Source organism: Anopheles coustani, chromosome X (assembly GCF_943734705.1).
Source record: "Anopheles coustani chromosome X, idAnoCousDA_361_x.2, whole genome shotgun sequence".
In the NCBI taxonomy this organism is placed as follows: Eukaryota; Metazoa; Arthropoda; class Insecta; order Diptera; family Culicidae; genus Anopheles; species Anopheles coustani.
Genome location: NC_071290.1, coordinates 1656077 through 1671450, shown reverse-complemented (window position 1 = coordinate 1671450; position 15374 = coordinate 1656077). Strand labels below are relative to the sequence as shown.

Below are 15374 nucleotides of genomic sequence, written 5' to 3'. Positions count from 1 at the left end.
TCGCCCACCAGCAGGCGAGCCTCTTTACAATTGCGGCTTTCGACTTCGAGAGACCGATTTTCCGCCAGCACTTTTCCGCCCCGGCTTATGCACAAACGAGGGAGTGTGCCACACAATTATTCCCTCCCCTTTTAATGGTGTCCCTGTTTTCCACACTCCGCCTCACCACCGCAAGGAAAACAGCTCCCTGACCTGACTCACCGACGCTTTTCACGGTGACCTTCGCACGGGTGGAAAGGCCCAGCGCTCATGCATAAATGTTCACTGCACTGACTCCCGGTGCCTGCCGGCGCACGACAATATGTTTCTCACCCCCCTGTGCCCCCTCCGCCACTCAGCTAGAGCGTGCGTTTCACAAACGTCTCGAGGCGGATGTTTATTCATCCGGCGCAACGTTTGCCGTCTGGTCGGTGTGTTTTTTTCGGAGGGGAAAACTTTTGCACAGATTGTGCCCGCGGTTATCGTGGTTGAGTTGCCAATGTTCGTGGAATCCACGGGGGGAGGGAACCGTGGGAAAGGTGAGACACAGCCTCCGGCTTTTCCCTCGTACTGGGTCACTTTGAAGAAAAGATGAAGGAAAACAGGGACAGGAAAGAAAACAACGAAATGGATCGAACGGCCCGTGGAGCAAAGAAGAAATGGTTCGCCCTCTCAACTTCCCTACCCCCTCCTAACTCTCCCCCACCTTGGAGGAACTCGGATAAAAACCGCCGGAAGAGAAAGTAAATTTATCGTGAAATTTAAAACGATTATTTGCCGCCGTCTCGTTACCGTCCCCGCATAATGTTGAGACCACGTTTCCCCTTCCTCCTCACACCCCTCCGTCCCCATCCCCGCATCCACCGCAGGCATCCAGGTGAGAGACAGATTGAGCAAGGCCAGACAGCTTTTGTCCGAATTTGGCCGAACATTCGGTTCGCTCAATTACACCCAACGGCGGGGCCGGCCGCCATTGGATTAGCAAATGCATCGCGTGGTCGTCTCGGTGGTGTGTTGGCCTGGGAAAGCGGAGGAAGCAGCCGGACGCCGGATCTTCACCACGTGTGACGGAAAGTTTTGGCGATTCCGGTGAGTTTCCCGGAAACTGGAGCACCGCAACCGACTGGAAGATAATCACATCGATACTGGGAGATTTTTATTTTTTCATTGCGTACTTAGGCCGGATTTTTGCAATTACATAAATCATAATATACTTTAAAATAATTCTATTTAAATATTTACAAAATATGTAAAAATCAATAGAATGATAGCTCAAGCTTCAAATGAAGCTAAAGAATTGAGAAAAAAGTAAATACGAAGCCAGAAGAAACAAAAAATGTACAGACAACTGTAATATTGTGGGTAACAATTGTCACAATTCACGATGGAGACGCCTAGTGCCTCTGGCACAAGTTTTATTTTATTTCATCTTATTTACTTGCAAAAAATCCCTACACAAATTGGACTGATTGATTTACTTTTAAATCGCTTTACTTAATTTTAAACAAGCCGGCACAAGGCACCCCACTCTCCATAACTTATGCTTTATGTACGCATGGTCAATACTAACCGGAAGCGAGTTTTCCTCGTAGAAAGGTGCAACAGTTTTATCCCCGAAAAGCCGTATATTGGATCGGTTGCATGCGCTTGTTAATCCTGAAGAAGCTATTATACCCTTGATTCGTAAGGACCAACCAGTGCACTCCCATTAGGTGTTCGTCAACCGGTTTTCCACCGGAAAGGACAACGAAGGATGGGCGCTTCATTGGGGAATATTTTGAAGCGCATAAAATTGAGTGGATCCACCTTGACCAGGCTCCGGCAGTTTGCCGCTTCCTGCTGCCCGGTGTGGACTTCCGCCCAGTCGGGCGCCACCAGGTTTTCCACCATGGCTGCGTGTTTTTCCTCCAGCCCGGCGGCTTGGTCCAGCTTCAGGTCGAAACCAAACCAGAAAAGCCATCAGGCTCAAATGCCACTCGGATCACTCTCGTCGACGTACCCTCCCTCTCTCTGTCTTTCTCCTTTGTAGCACCTGCTCGTTGTTTTTTTTTTGTTTTCCCGCCTGGGAAACTGCAGACGCTCGGCATCCTTGTCCCAATCTGGTATCGTTTTGTTGTTCCGGTTAAAATTTAATCCTTTTTCTTTCTCTCTCTACCCCCGTCACCCCAATGGGCTGCGGAATCTAGCTGCAAAACCGAGCACCTGTCACGACGGAAACGAAGGAAATGTACCCCTGCCCCTCCCTTTCCCCAACTCCACTCCGTGCCCTCAACCAAGGAGCGGAAAAGAAAATAGGAAATCAGAACGGCGCGCAGCCTCGAGAAACTCTCTTTCCCTCCAATGATTCACTGTTGTCGCTCAATGCACGTGTGTGTGTGTGTGTGCCTCTGGCACCCCTCCATCACCTCTCACCCATTGCGCAACCCTTTTATGAATCCGGCACGCCGTCTGACATTGACTGGAAAGCATATTACGTTTCTGGTTTTGCAACATATTTTCGGGCTCGACTTTTTCGAGAGTGCTCGGTTTCCATCAAACCGAACTCGAGCCTCATCTTTTGTCTACACAAACCGTGTGTGTGTGTGTGTGTATAAAAGCAGCCATTTACCGCATGCATTGTCTTGTGCACGATGCTCTTCTTCAGCCGGGTTCGCTTTTTCGTCGTGTGTATCCACACCTTCGCTTCCGGGGGCCCGGGGAACAATCTGCAGGACCTTCTACGGAGGGGGGTGGGCGAGGTGATTGGAAAACCGGCTTCAACCATCAACCATCAAACCTCACTCGGCCACAGATGCGGGGGGGTTTTCCCCCGTAGCGAGAAAGAAGAAGAACGCCCAAGCAAAAGATCGGCAACCGGTTGGTTGGTGGACAAACCGAAATATTATACGCGATTCTGTGTGCTATTTATGTACGTTCGTGTGGGTATGTGTGTGTGTGTGTAGGTTATGGGTGGGAGGGAAATAATGCAACAGGAAAGGTAATGAGCGACGCCGGCGGAATGCAACCGGCAGCGCTTCAGCGTCATCGTTATTGTGACGCCACGGAGAACTCTCTTTTGTGCTGCCCTGGATCCGGGAAGGGGTTTGGCGAGCAGGGAGAAGGGGTGCTTAAAATCACCCACCTCTCTATACAAAATCCCATCCCATCCCATCCCAGGACCCCATTCCAAATACGAACACTCAACCCCATAAAGAAAATGATTGCCCTTGTGCGACATGTACCATTCCCATCATGTCATACGCTTCCGCTTTTCCGCCCCCTGTTTTCCCAACGCTCCACCCCAGTTGGACCGGTGAATGGAGGCAAACTGCTCATGCGGTACTTCTGGAGTCTGGCGTCGTTTGCGGTTACCGGTTTGTATCGTTCCGTCGTTTTTCGCCAAAGATTTTCCCTTGGTTTAAGCGGATGGGAATCAAGGGAGGGAGAAGGGGGGCCTTAGCAGGATGCACCGGTTGGCGGGGGCTACCACCGTGATGGGTTTCCGATAGGCCCATCATTTCCCACCCCTCCACGCGGTTTCGTACCTTCCTTCCTTGTTTGTTGTTGCCCGCCGAGTGCTAAACGGATACAAACACTCCCCTCCACCACACATAAAAACACACACCCACACGAACAGCGGGAAAAAGGAGGTGGGACGTGCGGCCACCAGCTGTAAGAACGTTTGTTTGGATTTAAGACTCCACGCTCCCGGAACTCCCGGCTTCTTTTTCGGATGGTAATGAGCGGCTCGTTCGGTTTACAGGGTTTCGCAATGCGCTTTCCAAATCCTCAACCGAATGGGAAATAATAAAAAAAAACACTTTACGTGCTACTAGGAAACAGGGGGAACAGCGCCTCAACAGGAGACGCTCAAGTGAATAATTTCTTTCGAGAAAGCAGTAAAATCGAATATTTGAAGTGGATTTTGGAAACATTCGAAATTGATTCCTTCTGTATGCAGCAATTATTCTACCTGTAATTTTCTGACAACATTGTCGTTGCCAAGGTTTGTAACGTGTGAGCGATGCCAGTTATGTGAACATGTTTTCATTGTAAAAAAGGCTCAACAGGCATTTGACAGCACTTCAGTTTGATAGTTCGAAACCCGCTGTAAAACCCTGTAAATGAACCTATTGTTCGCACCGTGAACACGGTCTGTGGAGAAGGTGGAAGGGCCGATGCAAACGATGTAGGTACAAATCGCTCGGTACGGCCGGGAAATCCCCACCTCACCCTCTCATCTCCCCGCTCCATCACATACGCGGATTTTCTAAGCGGTATGCGACGGCGATATTGCAGTGGTGGTGTTTGTTTCCTATTGTTACTTTCTTGTGATCATCCTTCCCAACCCTCTCGTACCCTTTCTCGGCGGTGTTGGTCCTCCATCGATAGACGTTGCACAATCGGTTTTGCATGGACTTCTGGCCGCAAAACAATCAAAACACCGTTTGACACACTTCAGTTGCAATAAATTTTTATTTCGTTTCCATTTTTGTTTTGGGGAGTCGCGTTTTTTTCTTCTTTTCTACTTTCCATCTCGCCAGCTGTTCCTTCTAAAGTTCCTTTTTCCTCCTCCCCCGCTGTTTTGTCACTTTCTTGTTCTCCAAAACGAGCTATGATATCGTTCGCCACGGTTTACCCAACCATGATTTGCTTGGGTCGATTGTGATGCTGTATGTTTGTTTTGAACTTGTATCCAATTGTTCGATAACTTTTTGCCTTTTTGTTTCGGTTTAGTTTTTTTTACCTTTTTTTTACTTTGATATGTATATTATATTGTACGAGCAGCAACGAAAGTTTTGTGGGGATGGCTCTAAGGGAAATCTTCTCGGCGCTCGCGGCTTCTTGCATACGGTTTGCTTTCTCTTGGCTTGGGTTCGTTTCGCGCTACCTTCGTCAACACACAGTCCGCACCGTTTTGGTACCGAACGAAACAAAACCGAGAACACAAACACTAGCCGGCCTTCATAGCTTCTAGCGATGGTTAGTGGATGAAACAGCCTGTCTCCCCGCAATCGCTCATCTCATTGCATGTAATTGAAACACTCTAATACATATGATTGATATCGTAACGCTTTGCCTTTTTTGTCTTTCGTGTGGCGCTGCCTTGCGATGGCTAGATATAGTCGTTATGCGCAGTTGTTAGAATATTAACACTTTTTTTTTGCTGTAGCCTTAACGTAAACAGTTTGTTTTTCTCCTTCAAGTCCTCGTGAGAGGATGAACGCTACCGTTGACAGTGGCGGGCATCCCATCCAATTTCTGTATATATAGATATCTGATAGTGGTTGCCCCAGGACTCACTCCTGTCAAACTACCGACGGCACCCCGATGTTGGTTGGCTAGCGAACACCGGGCTACTTGACGCCCACACTGACGCTATAACACTGTGTAATGTTTTATTTTGTTAATTAACTGTAACTCTGTCGCTCTCCTCCGTTCGTTCCGTCAAGCGTAACTAAGCTCTTGCGGGTATGTTATGTTTTTTGGTTAGGAGTACACTCGCTCGGTACCGGGCACTTCTTTGTTCGAATGTCTATTCACGGGTACTGGACGCTATATCGTGGGTGCCCGGGACTTCGTCGCACGCATCGTCGGATGGATCCTGGCGGCAGGACACGCCGGACGCAATGGAGTACGGAATGCGGTGTGCGCCTGTGTCTATGTGTGCGTGTGTGTGTGTGTGGTCTGTCCCTGTCCCTACCGCCTCCCGGTCCGGTGGCACGCTCAGCGAGCCCTCCGATATTACCTGCAGGTGGCGCTGTCGTCGCTGGCGCAGATCCCGTTCGGTGCCGCTAGGAACAGCTTGCCGTTCTCGCACACACACAGCTGATAGATTTTGCCCGCCGACGGCTCACCTCGCGCACTGGACGAGCTCGACAGGTAGCTGGAGCTGCTGCTTCCCGGCAGTGCGTGAACGGTTTTCAAATTCGGCATGTAGATAGCTCTGGAGTCGAGTCGAATCTGTGGATACGGGGGAGATACCGGACAGAAACGCAACAGAAGCATGTTACAATCGCATCAGGATTTCGCCAGGAGCTATTCTCCAACAAAACAAATGTTTGGGAAGCTATTCTGGGGAATTTCCCTTGAAGCTACGTACGTAATTCGGACAGCGAGTATCTATATCTGTGTTTTTTTTCTCTAGTTCGCGTATACTCACAGTTCCATCCACGGAGCGCAGTTTCAAATCGTTGAGGCAGGTGGTTTCGATGCCGCCGGCAAGCGATTGGATGTAGATTTCCTGAGTTGCTTGCGCATGTAAAGCTCTAGTCGGTGACTCAAGCCTGCGTTATGCCAAAAGAGTGCAAAGAGTTGCGTGTCTTAACGTGCGCAGATGAACGGCCGCTGCCATACTCACATCAAATCCTTGCCAGCCTCTGCCCGTACGACCGGCGTCTGGATGGAGTCACCGAAGTTGACGCCACCCTCACCCTCCATCCGCAGCGAGCCCGCGCCGATGACCACCGCTTCCCGGTCGACGGCGAACAGGGCGTTGCCGTGCGTGTCCGTGATGCGGAAGTGCTGCGCCGCCACATCCAACCGGTCGTGTCCGAGGAAGAGCTGCGTTTCCACCGCTCCGTTCGGGTTTCGTGTGTTGACAGTTAGATTACGTGAAGATTCTGAAGAGGTGCGAGAATGGAGCGACCGTGTGGCGTGAACGTGTGCGCAGAGACGTATAGCTGCTGGGGCGTGTACTCACCAATGGAGATAGGTTGGCCGTGCTTCGAGCGGATGGAAGATGCACGGAGCGTGTTCAGTATCAACGCTTGACCCGACAGCTGGAGTCCACCCGGGACTATCTTCAGCTGGCCCATACCATTCTGTAGCAAGAGTTGAGAGAGGATGTGTCAAATTTGTGGAACTACATAGACATGATCTCTATATGCCTATATGTAGAGACTGCGGATATTGTAACTTCCTGCCATAGATTTTGACATCGCAAACGTCATTCTAACTGAGTAAGAGTAAAGTAAACCTAGCTGGGAGATTGGTGCTCGAGATCTATGAGTAGGTCATCGCCCTTCCTGGTGGCCCTAAATCCTCACGTATTTCCCAAGGCATGCGGACACGAACGATGGAAACTTTCCATGTCCGGTTACCGGCCGTCTTTTGACTTGGCTTTCACGTGATCCATCTGCGAATTTTCGAACCTTTCACACAGATCAAATCAATTGCGTGTTTGAGGAGCGCTTTGGTGCGAGCTCGGAGGGCTTTTGTGGCTTTTCGATTCGTGAAGCGGAGGACGGGGAAAACACAATAGGAGGAAACCCCCCCGTTATCCCACGCACCGCAACAACGACTTAATCAGCTAAATAAACAGACCTGCCAAAAAAAAAAACACCCCCTCCGTCCGGTTTTTCCCCGCTCCCGCTTAGAACTTGCGGAGGAGTGGGCGGGGGGCGAGGCGGGTCGGCGGGTGAAAAATGAAACTTTTCTTTCCCAACCACCCCCGCGGCACCTTTTTCACCCGCTTCACGCAAGGGTGAAAAGGTTCATCGCGTCTTCTCTGACCGGAAAAACAAACGCTCCCCCTCCCTCCCCTCCTCCTTCCCCCCTCACTGTGAAGCTCGGCAAACGAAACGAACCGAAACGGACGGTTCGGCGATTGGCGAACGCCCGTCTGCCAGAAACAAATCAAAAGTGAAAAAGATTTCCGCAAGCAGTTAGGAGGCGAAATAAATAAATAAACACGTGTCATGATCTTAACACACACACACGGTCGTACTTCTCCGTGGGCGATTCACGTTCAATCAACACTGTGTGTGTATGTGTGTGTGTGTGTGTGTGTGGTTTTGGGGCTCACGTACGTGAAAGTCGAGTTGTGTGCCACCGTGCCTTGATAGACACTTTATCGGAAATGTGACCCTAAATGTGGAAGTGAAAGTTTCAATTTGACCCATCACTTGTAGTTTCGCTTTCGGGCAGCGAGCCGGGGGGGGGGGGGGGGGGGGGGGGGTGAGTGGTTCGGTAGTTTCGAGTTCCTTCATCCTTTCCATCAATTCTTCATCAGACATTTTTGTGTGTTTGTTTGGTGCAAGAAAATCTTTAAGCGATTGACGAGTTGGTTGAAGATGGGAGGAGGAGTTCGGGGTCGGTTTTTCCTGGCGTTAAACTTATGGAGGAGATAAACTGCTGTGGATGTTATCGGCTCCCAGCCGGGATGGTTTTTGAGCTACAATGTGTTGTTGTTAAGCCGGTTGGTTGGATTTCTTACGGGAAAGTTTTAAACGAAAAAAAGGGGATAAACAAAACGTCAACAAAGCGTTTTGCTAAACCTGTCAATGTAAGGATCATTCTTGTTTATTTATAGTCTTTCCTCCAGTGTACTTCAACACCTTGAACAGTGGTTAAAGCCTCTTCAGGTCTTAGTTTCGAAGGTTTGTGGGGATTCCAGAAATCTTGAGGTTCTCACTAAGAAACTTTCTAAAGTTCCAAACTCACAAACGAATAGAAATGTGTAATTTTTTACTTTAAATCCATTTCCGTAACAAACCATACTGATTCGAGCTAAAAAGTCCCCCAACATTAAGGTGTACTCAGAGTGTACGACACATTTTCCCATCCCTTTTTTGGTCCTCTAACGTGAACTGAAGAAGGCATCGGTTCGGAAAGGGATATTCGAATGGACGGTTGGAAAATTGGAAAAGACTCTCCCTTGGGGCCCCTCGGGGGATGGGGGGATGTTTCGATGTGGTTTAATTTCATCCCCCCCCCCACTTCCTCCACGATACTTACCGAAGAGAACTCCATCACTTTCATGATCCACAGCGTGAGCGCCAGATTGACGATGATCATCACCATGAGGGCGAACATGAGCGCGTACAGGCACTTCTTGCGCCAGCCGTAGAGGGCCAGCTGCATCCGACCGTCTCGTCTCGCTGCGCCACCACTACTGCCACCCCCGCCACCACCACCACCACCACCACCGTAGCTATCCGGTGGAGGTGAGTTGGGCTGCAGCTCGGAGCTGGCGTTCAGCTTGGGATTGAGAACCCGGCCGTGCACTCCGTTGGTGGCGGGTGGGGGGTCGCGGGCGGAAGCGGACGGGATGGCGCTGCTAGTGCCGGCCATGTCGCCGCCGGTGGTCGGGCGCTGGGTGGCGGACCCGTTGCCGTTCGTTCGGGCCGTGTTCGGCGGTGGGTTGGTGCGCGCGTTCGAGAAGGAAACGCGCGAGGGGGTGCTGGTGGAGGGGGTCGGGTTGCTGTACGGTGACTTGAGGATGCCTGGGTTGGGGGTGGTGGGCGGTGCGGCGGCGGCGGCGCTGGTCGAGGGCTGCTGGTCCAGGAGGGAGGTCCTCAGAGGGCGCGCCGCATCTTCCGGCTCGTTTGGGGGTGCGGGCGGGCGACCGTAGCTGGTGGGGTTGCCGATGAGGCGGGCCGGTTGCGCCGGGTAGAGGATGGGGATGATGCGCACCACCGGTGAGTGGGGCGCCGGTTTCGCTTCCTCCGCTTCCGTCGCCGCCGGAGCCTCCTTGGGAGTGTCGGCCGGGGGTTGGGCACTCGGGGCGGCCGGGTTTCGCCGGAACAGCTCCGAACCGGCGTAGCCTCTGAGCGGAGACGTGCCGGTGCTGGGGCTTCCGCTGAAGAAAATCGAACGTGGGTCGTCTCTGGAGGGCAAATGGAAAGCAAGAAATGGTTCAGAGTCGGGTCGAGCGCCAATAAATAAATTACCAATATCAATCAAACAAACGTCAGCGAGCGAGGAGTGCGTGGAGTAGTTCCAGCCACTTCGCGGCACAAAAAGGGGAAATAAAGCCGTACAGAAAATAAACATGCCGTCGGTAATTGCTTCCACTCCTCGCTTCCTGAAATACACCGATGAATTGGAGATTGAAACCATAAACACATATGTTGGGGAGATGATTTCCAAGCATGGATTGTAAACAAACAGCATCTATAAAAGCTGATCTTTATTAAAAAAATATTTCAAAAAAGGTCCAAATATCCGCTGCCATAAATTTCAAAGAAATAACGCGACACATAAGACATAGTAACAGTAAAAGTAAATAGTAAAAGAAGGAAACTTCTTCGAAGCCCACTATTCTCGATGGAGACGCCTAGTAGTTTGATGGAAGATGAAGGAATACTAATTTTTGATTTAAAATACTAAGATACCATACAAATTAAACTATTTTCTTTATAGTAACAATTTGTTTTGACAAATGTAAACATTTTTAGAATTTCTACATCCCGAAACTATTAAAAATTAGAACGACGAATGAAAGCGATTATTTTTATGTGTTTCTTACTGTAAAATAGAAGTATAAAGTTCTGTTTACTACTTTATTTAATACGAGTTGTCCAACTTTCATCCCACTTTGTTGCCAACTGTGCATTGTGGAAAACTTATCGTTTGAAAACCCCGCTTCGGACCTGTTACATTATAGATGGAGCCTGAAGATTTCCCTAGTGTATCCCGGGGACAGCAGTTTTCCCCTTTAAATCAATGCCCCACATTTGGGTGAGCATTGAATGCTTGAACTCTTCAAAGCAACAAGTCTGTATTGTCTTGTATATTGCGGGCAAATTGGTTTGGTTTCGAAGATGTTTATGTTTCTCATTAATATCTTCAACGAAGTGATTTGGTGGATGAAAACACGACGCCAAATGCCTGTTTTTTTTGTAATTCCCGCGTGTCGAAAGGCATTACAAAGTGTCTACAAAGTGTGCCTAAGTGTTTCGCTGTTCGGAGGAGAAATTCCAAGCGTGGACACAGCGCTCACCCACCAAGCGAGAGTGCAACAGACAGCGATAAAATCTAGCAATCGCACCCGCGGTCACGATTTCCATCTTAACCGCTTGGGGGGGAGGTTCGCTCGGGTCCTTTTGCTGTAGTTGTCCCTCTTCCGTCGGATTCCGTCGCGATGAAAAGTACGCTTAGTGTCATTTAGGAGCACTTTTCCTCCCCCCGAGGGTTCCCAACACGCGACGAGGCGTGTGTTTGGTTTGGTTTTCTTACAGTTGTTCACTGTTGTTATCTTAGATTATTTGCGCTTGGTTTGTTTCGTACTTCGACAGATTCGCTGCCCTTTTGTGCCCGTCCAAGGCGGGATGGGAGGGGTACTTAAGGCGGAAGGGAATATAAAACGTGGCGATCTCTCTGCCCTCTCCCCATGATGGAAAAATTCGGAGCCTCCCCCGCCATCCGCTGCGCGACTAGCATGCAATCCTCTTGTCCGCTAAAGATCTTCGCTTGTGTGTTTGTTGTTTTTTTGTTTTGTTTTTTACTTCTGGTGTTTTATAATTTTCCATGTAGAGTGTGAGTGTTTTCGGGGCGCTCGCGAGGGTAACACTTAGGGAACGGTTATAAATAAACATACAGATACGTACGAATCGCGATACGAACACGCACACCGATCTCTCGGTCGCTGGGAAAAACCATCGGCGCGAAGTAGGCGCGAAAAGTCGTGCGGGAAAAGGTTTTTCCCGCGAGTGCTGCATCGGGCACGCGCGCGTCGGCAAAGTGGGTCAGAGACAGCGGATTCCACAGAGGCCGCGGGTGATTATGAAGTCGCTCGCTGAAGGTGAGCGCGCTTAAAAATGTTTTTCGATCATAATTCCCCGCTTTCCCAGCGTGAAAACCCCCGCCGAGTGGCAGTTTGGCGATTTACACGACGTTTTTCTTGCAATAACGTTAAGGGTTTTGAAGCGACGGAACCGGCACGTCGCTTGCTTATGGCGATAGTGATGCTGAGAAGGTGACAAAGTTGCAAAGTAAATGTAAAAAAAAACACTACCAACATTCAAAAGCAAAACATTGAATATGCAATGCAAAGGGATGAATATGCAGGAAAAGGACAAAAGAACATTGCGTACAAATGGTTGTTTACTAGATATTTGTACTACATACATTTGTACATATTAGTCCGTACGAAAAGAAGAAACTGTTTAGTGTTTTAATGTTTGTATCAAAGATCAATCTCTAAGTTCACTTCTTTTATGCTGAATTATACTCGAAAGGGATTTTACAAACGAAAGAAAACTATTAGTCTACTTTTTTCCTTTCCTTCTGTGTTTTTCTGTTTTCCTTTCCTGTACTTTGAGTTCTTTAATTTTAGTTTATTTCCATATCAGTATTTTGAATAACTTATGTTAAGGCAAAATCGAACGAATGTTTAACGTTCAAGGTTGTCATCGATGTTGCAAATTTAATTTCACATACGAAGGTCTCTTCGCGAGGAATCTCTTCAAGCCGTGATTCACACTACCGAGTTTTGCACTTACCGATTCCCAAAAAACCCGGACGGCCCCGACGAGGTGTTTCTGTTTGAGCGAAAACTAATAAATTTCCCTCATCGAGGTGCGTGTATGTCAGTGTGTGTGTATGCAGCGAGAGATTTCACATTCGGGTTCGACCCTTAATTAAGAGATTACAAAATCGACTGCAGCTTCGCGTCACCTGAACCTGAAAGCTCATCGAAAGTCGATCAATGTATTTGTACGTATGCTTGGTGGTGGTGGAAAAAGGGGTAGTAGAAGGTGGTACGTATTTATTTCGATTTCCAATCATTCCGGCGAAACAACGAACGCTGGTTAGTTCGGTCATTTCGGAATGAGCCGGATTTAAAATATATTTTGATACATTGGACAACTGGTGTCCCGATTAGTGACACCTTTTCAAACGTCCACTCTCCCTTCGGAAAGGATTTACTCCCTCTTCCCCTTCCCTCGCACGTTTTCCACGGCGCAAACACATGCATGAACATGGGTGATAATGGGTTTACGCGAGTCGCTAATGCTGGATGCCACCCGACCCAGGCCCGCGTGGTGCATGTTTTGCAAAACCAGGAAATGAGCCAACATTCACACACTCCCTCACACCCCCCAAGGGGTGGTGGAAGCGGAAGTGTCTAGGCGTCTGTCGCGATGTTGCGCTGGTTTCCTCTTTTTTTTAACTCATGTTCGGTTTTTGTTTATAGTTGAATTGCATTGAGGTGATTGTGGGGCTGATTTTGTGGGATTAGTTGAAAATTTGTAAAGCGATCCATTTCCGGAAAAACACCTCTCCCTCCCCAAACCCCCCCCCCCCCCCCCCCCCCTCCACCACTCCCGACTGTCCTTCCTCCCTATAAGAACAAACAGCACACGCTCCGGGGAGGGGTTTTCATCCCCGACCGCGAACGCTGTAGCGATTATTGGCGAAAAACGGTTTAAGTTGCCGCAATTCTCAACTCCCTCCCTCCCCCTTCCCATCCCTTCGTCCCCCTGAACCGGTGAAAACTCGTCCGACCGGTTTTGTTGCGTTTTAATATCCCCTTTTTAATGGCCCACCTCTCCACACCTCCGGGGTTCGCACATCGTTGTCAAATACGTCTTGTTGACATTGGAGTTACCCCCAAAACTGAACTATTTCCGATGCGCGACGGCTATTATAATTACTTACGGCTTTAAAAACCCCAATTGCCAATCTTTTAGCTAATTTTCCTCGTTCGATGGCGTTTCAAAACATTCACGACACTCAACTGCAACGCTTAGACATGTCTAGTTTCACTAAAAAGTGTGATAAATCTTCCTCCCAAAAAAGTGTCGCCCCTTCGAGAAGTGGATGTGGAGAACACGCGAAGATTGTTTAAAAATAAACCAGAAGGCAACAAACTCACCTTGAGTAGCGCGACATGGTTTGTGTATTTTTTTTTTTCTTTTGTTTTTCCTAACTGTCAGGAAAAGGCACACGTGTCGTGCAGGAAATCCACGGAGCACTCGGCCGGAAGCGGAAAGGTTGATGGCTCGGAACTTTCGTTCGTTCAAGTACTGGACTGTTGATTGCTACAAAATGCTGGCAGTGGTAGTTTGGCCGATTCCGGGAAAACTATCCCGGTTTTGCACTTTCACCTTCGGTTTTTCACACTTTGGTCAAACACTCTTTCGGATTGTGGCGGAAAACCGGAAAAAAAATCGGCGCTACCGTCTCGGGTGGAATGTTGCCATTTTCTAAGTCGGGATCGAGGGCCCTAAGGGTTTTACCTAAAGGAAAAAAATGTCGGAATGCAACCCGAACGAAAACGCTTGACCATCGGGTGGCACGAAGCGAGCGCAACTGAGCGCCGAAATCCCGTGCGCAATCCTGCGTTCGTAAAAGGGGGGGTTCGGAAAAATTCGAAAAATCTCCTCTGCTCCCGTTGGCGCAGTTGGAAAAGGCGGGCGCGACGATGACGATCGCGGCGACGTCGTAGACGCCTGGCCTAAGTGGCGGGCTGGGGTAACAGAAAAGGGGGGAGGTTGAAACCGAACACGGCAGGAAAAACACACACTCCGAGAGGCCACTTTTCACACCTGCTTCGACGGAGCACTTCGACGCTCACAAAAGTCCGATCCCGTCCAAGTCAGATTCTCGGCGCAAAACCCTTGAGTGCGCAGAGCTGTTACCTTCGGAGGAAAAACAACCGTTTTCAAATGTAAAATATCCTCGGTAAAAGGGTAAATGAGGCCCCGGGCTAGATTCGCCTCTTTCTGCTGGTTCTCATTTGCGCCTAAAGCTATGCAAAGCGCGACACATGCATTCTTTTCGAATGTTTGAACTCTAACTTGATTCGCTGTAAAGAACCTAACGCAACATTTGTTTAGTTTTCCACCCAAATTCGGCAAGCCGATCGTATGATGCCACCTTATTCCACCGAGGGTTGTTGATGGCAAACCGTGTAAAGGTAACAGGAAACCGAGCACGATTCGAGCGTCACACTCGGTCCACTTGCGTCACGCGTTTGTTTGTGCAACATTCTAACAAAGCCCAACAACAACGCTCTTCCCCGTCTTCTCTGGTTCACACAACGGTACAAATACCCATCGGTCGAAATTACCGAATTAACATCGCACCCGTGGCATACCTTTAGGCTCACGGTCTCACACAACAGGTGTAACGGCGACCGAACACAATAGACGGTCCCCTCATTTACACTTGATACATCTTGGTTTGGGTCCGGAATTTACAATTTCGTCCCAGTTTACAACAAAAGAACCTTCATCGATTGAAGCAAAGACGGAGGAATTTCAGAACATTGTCGGTAGTAGTACTTAGTAGCGCCTAAAGGTAGGCTATAGGAGTTACCGCGAAAACGAAACTAACCCTAATGCAGTGTGCAGTAGTAGAAATTAATTAATTCACAAGACTTGTAATCCAAATGGGTATAGTTTTCCGACAACCAGGCTCGTGTTTGTCTTCTCTTCAGCTAGAATCTAGGTTTATTTACTAACATCCATAGCACCGGTTTTTTTGACAGCTAGCCTCTCGAGCGTTGGCAACTGTCATCAACCACTCGAAAGGCGTACCCAAGGCGATCGAATAGCAGGTGGAAGGCCGGTGCCGGAGCAGGCGGGCTCTCTCGATCGCGCAGGAGATCGCCCTCACGCCAAGGGTTGTTATTTTTAGACAGTTGGCGGCGCTTGCCTTTTGGAGGTGGAGCTCTTACATGGAGT

At 49.1% G+C, this 15374-nt stretch overlaps 1 protein-coding gene across 1 annotated transcript; it reads right to left on the bottom strand.

Annotated features, from left to right (window-relative positions):
* Nucleotides 1-5703: 5703 nt before the first annotated feature.
* Nucleotides 5704-13580, bottom strand: LOC131268799 (YEATS domain-containing protein 2). Its single transcript, XM_058271072.1, has 6 exons — nucleotides 13562-13580; nucleotides 8698-9568; nucleotides 6662-6782; nucleotides 6320-6581; nucleotides 6122-6245; nucleotides 5704-5922 (listed from the first exon to the last, which is right to left on the bottom strand). The coding sequence occupies exons 1-6, from the start codon at nucleotides 13576-13578 to the stop codon at nucleotides 5704-5706; spliced, it is 1614 nt and encodes a 537-aa protein (XP_058127055.1). The 5' UTR covers nucleotides 13579-13580.
* Between the last annotated feature and the right edge of the window lie 1794 nt (nucleotides 13581-15374).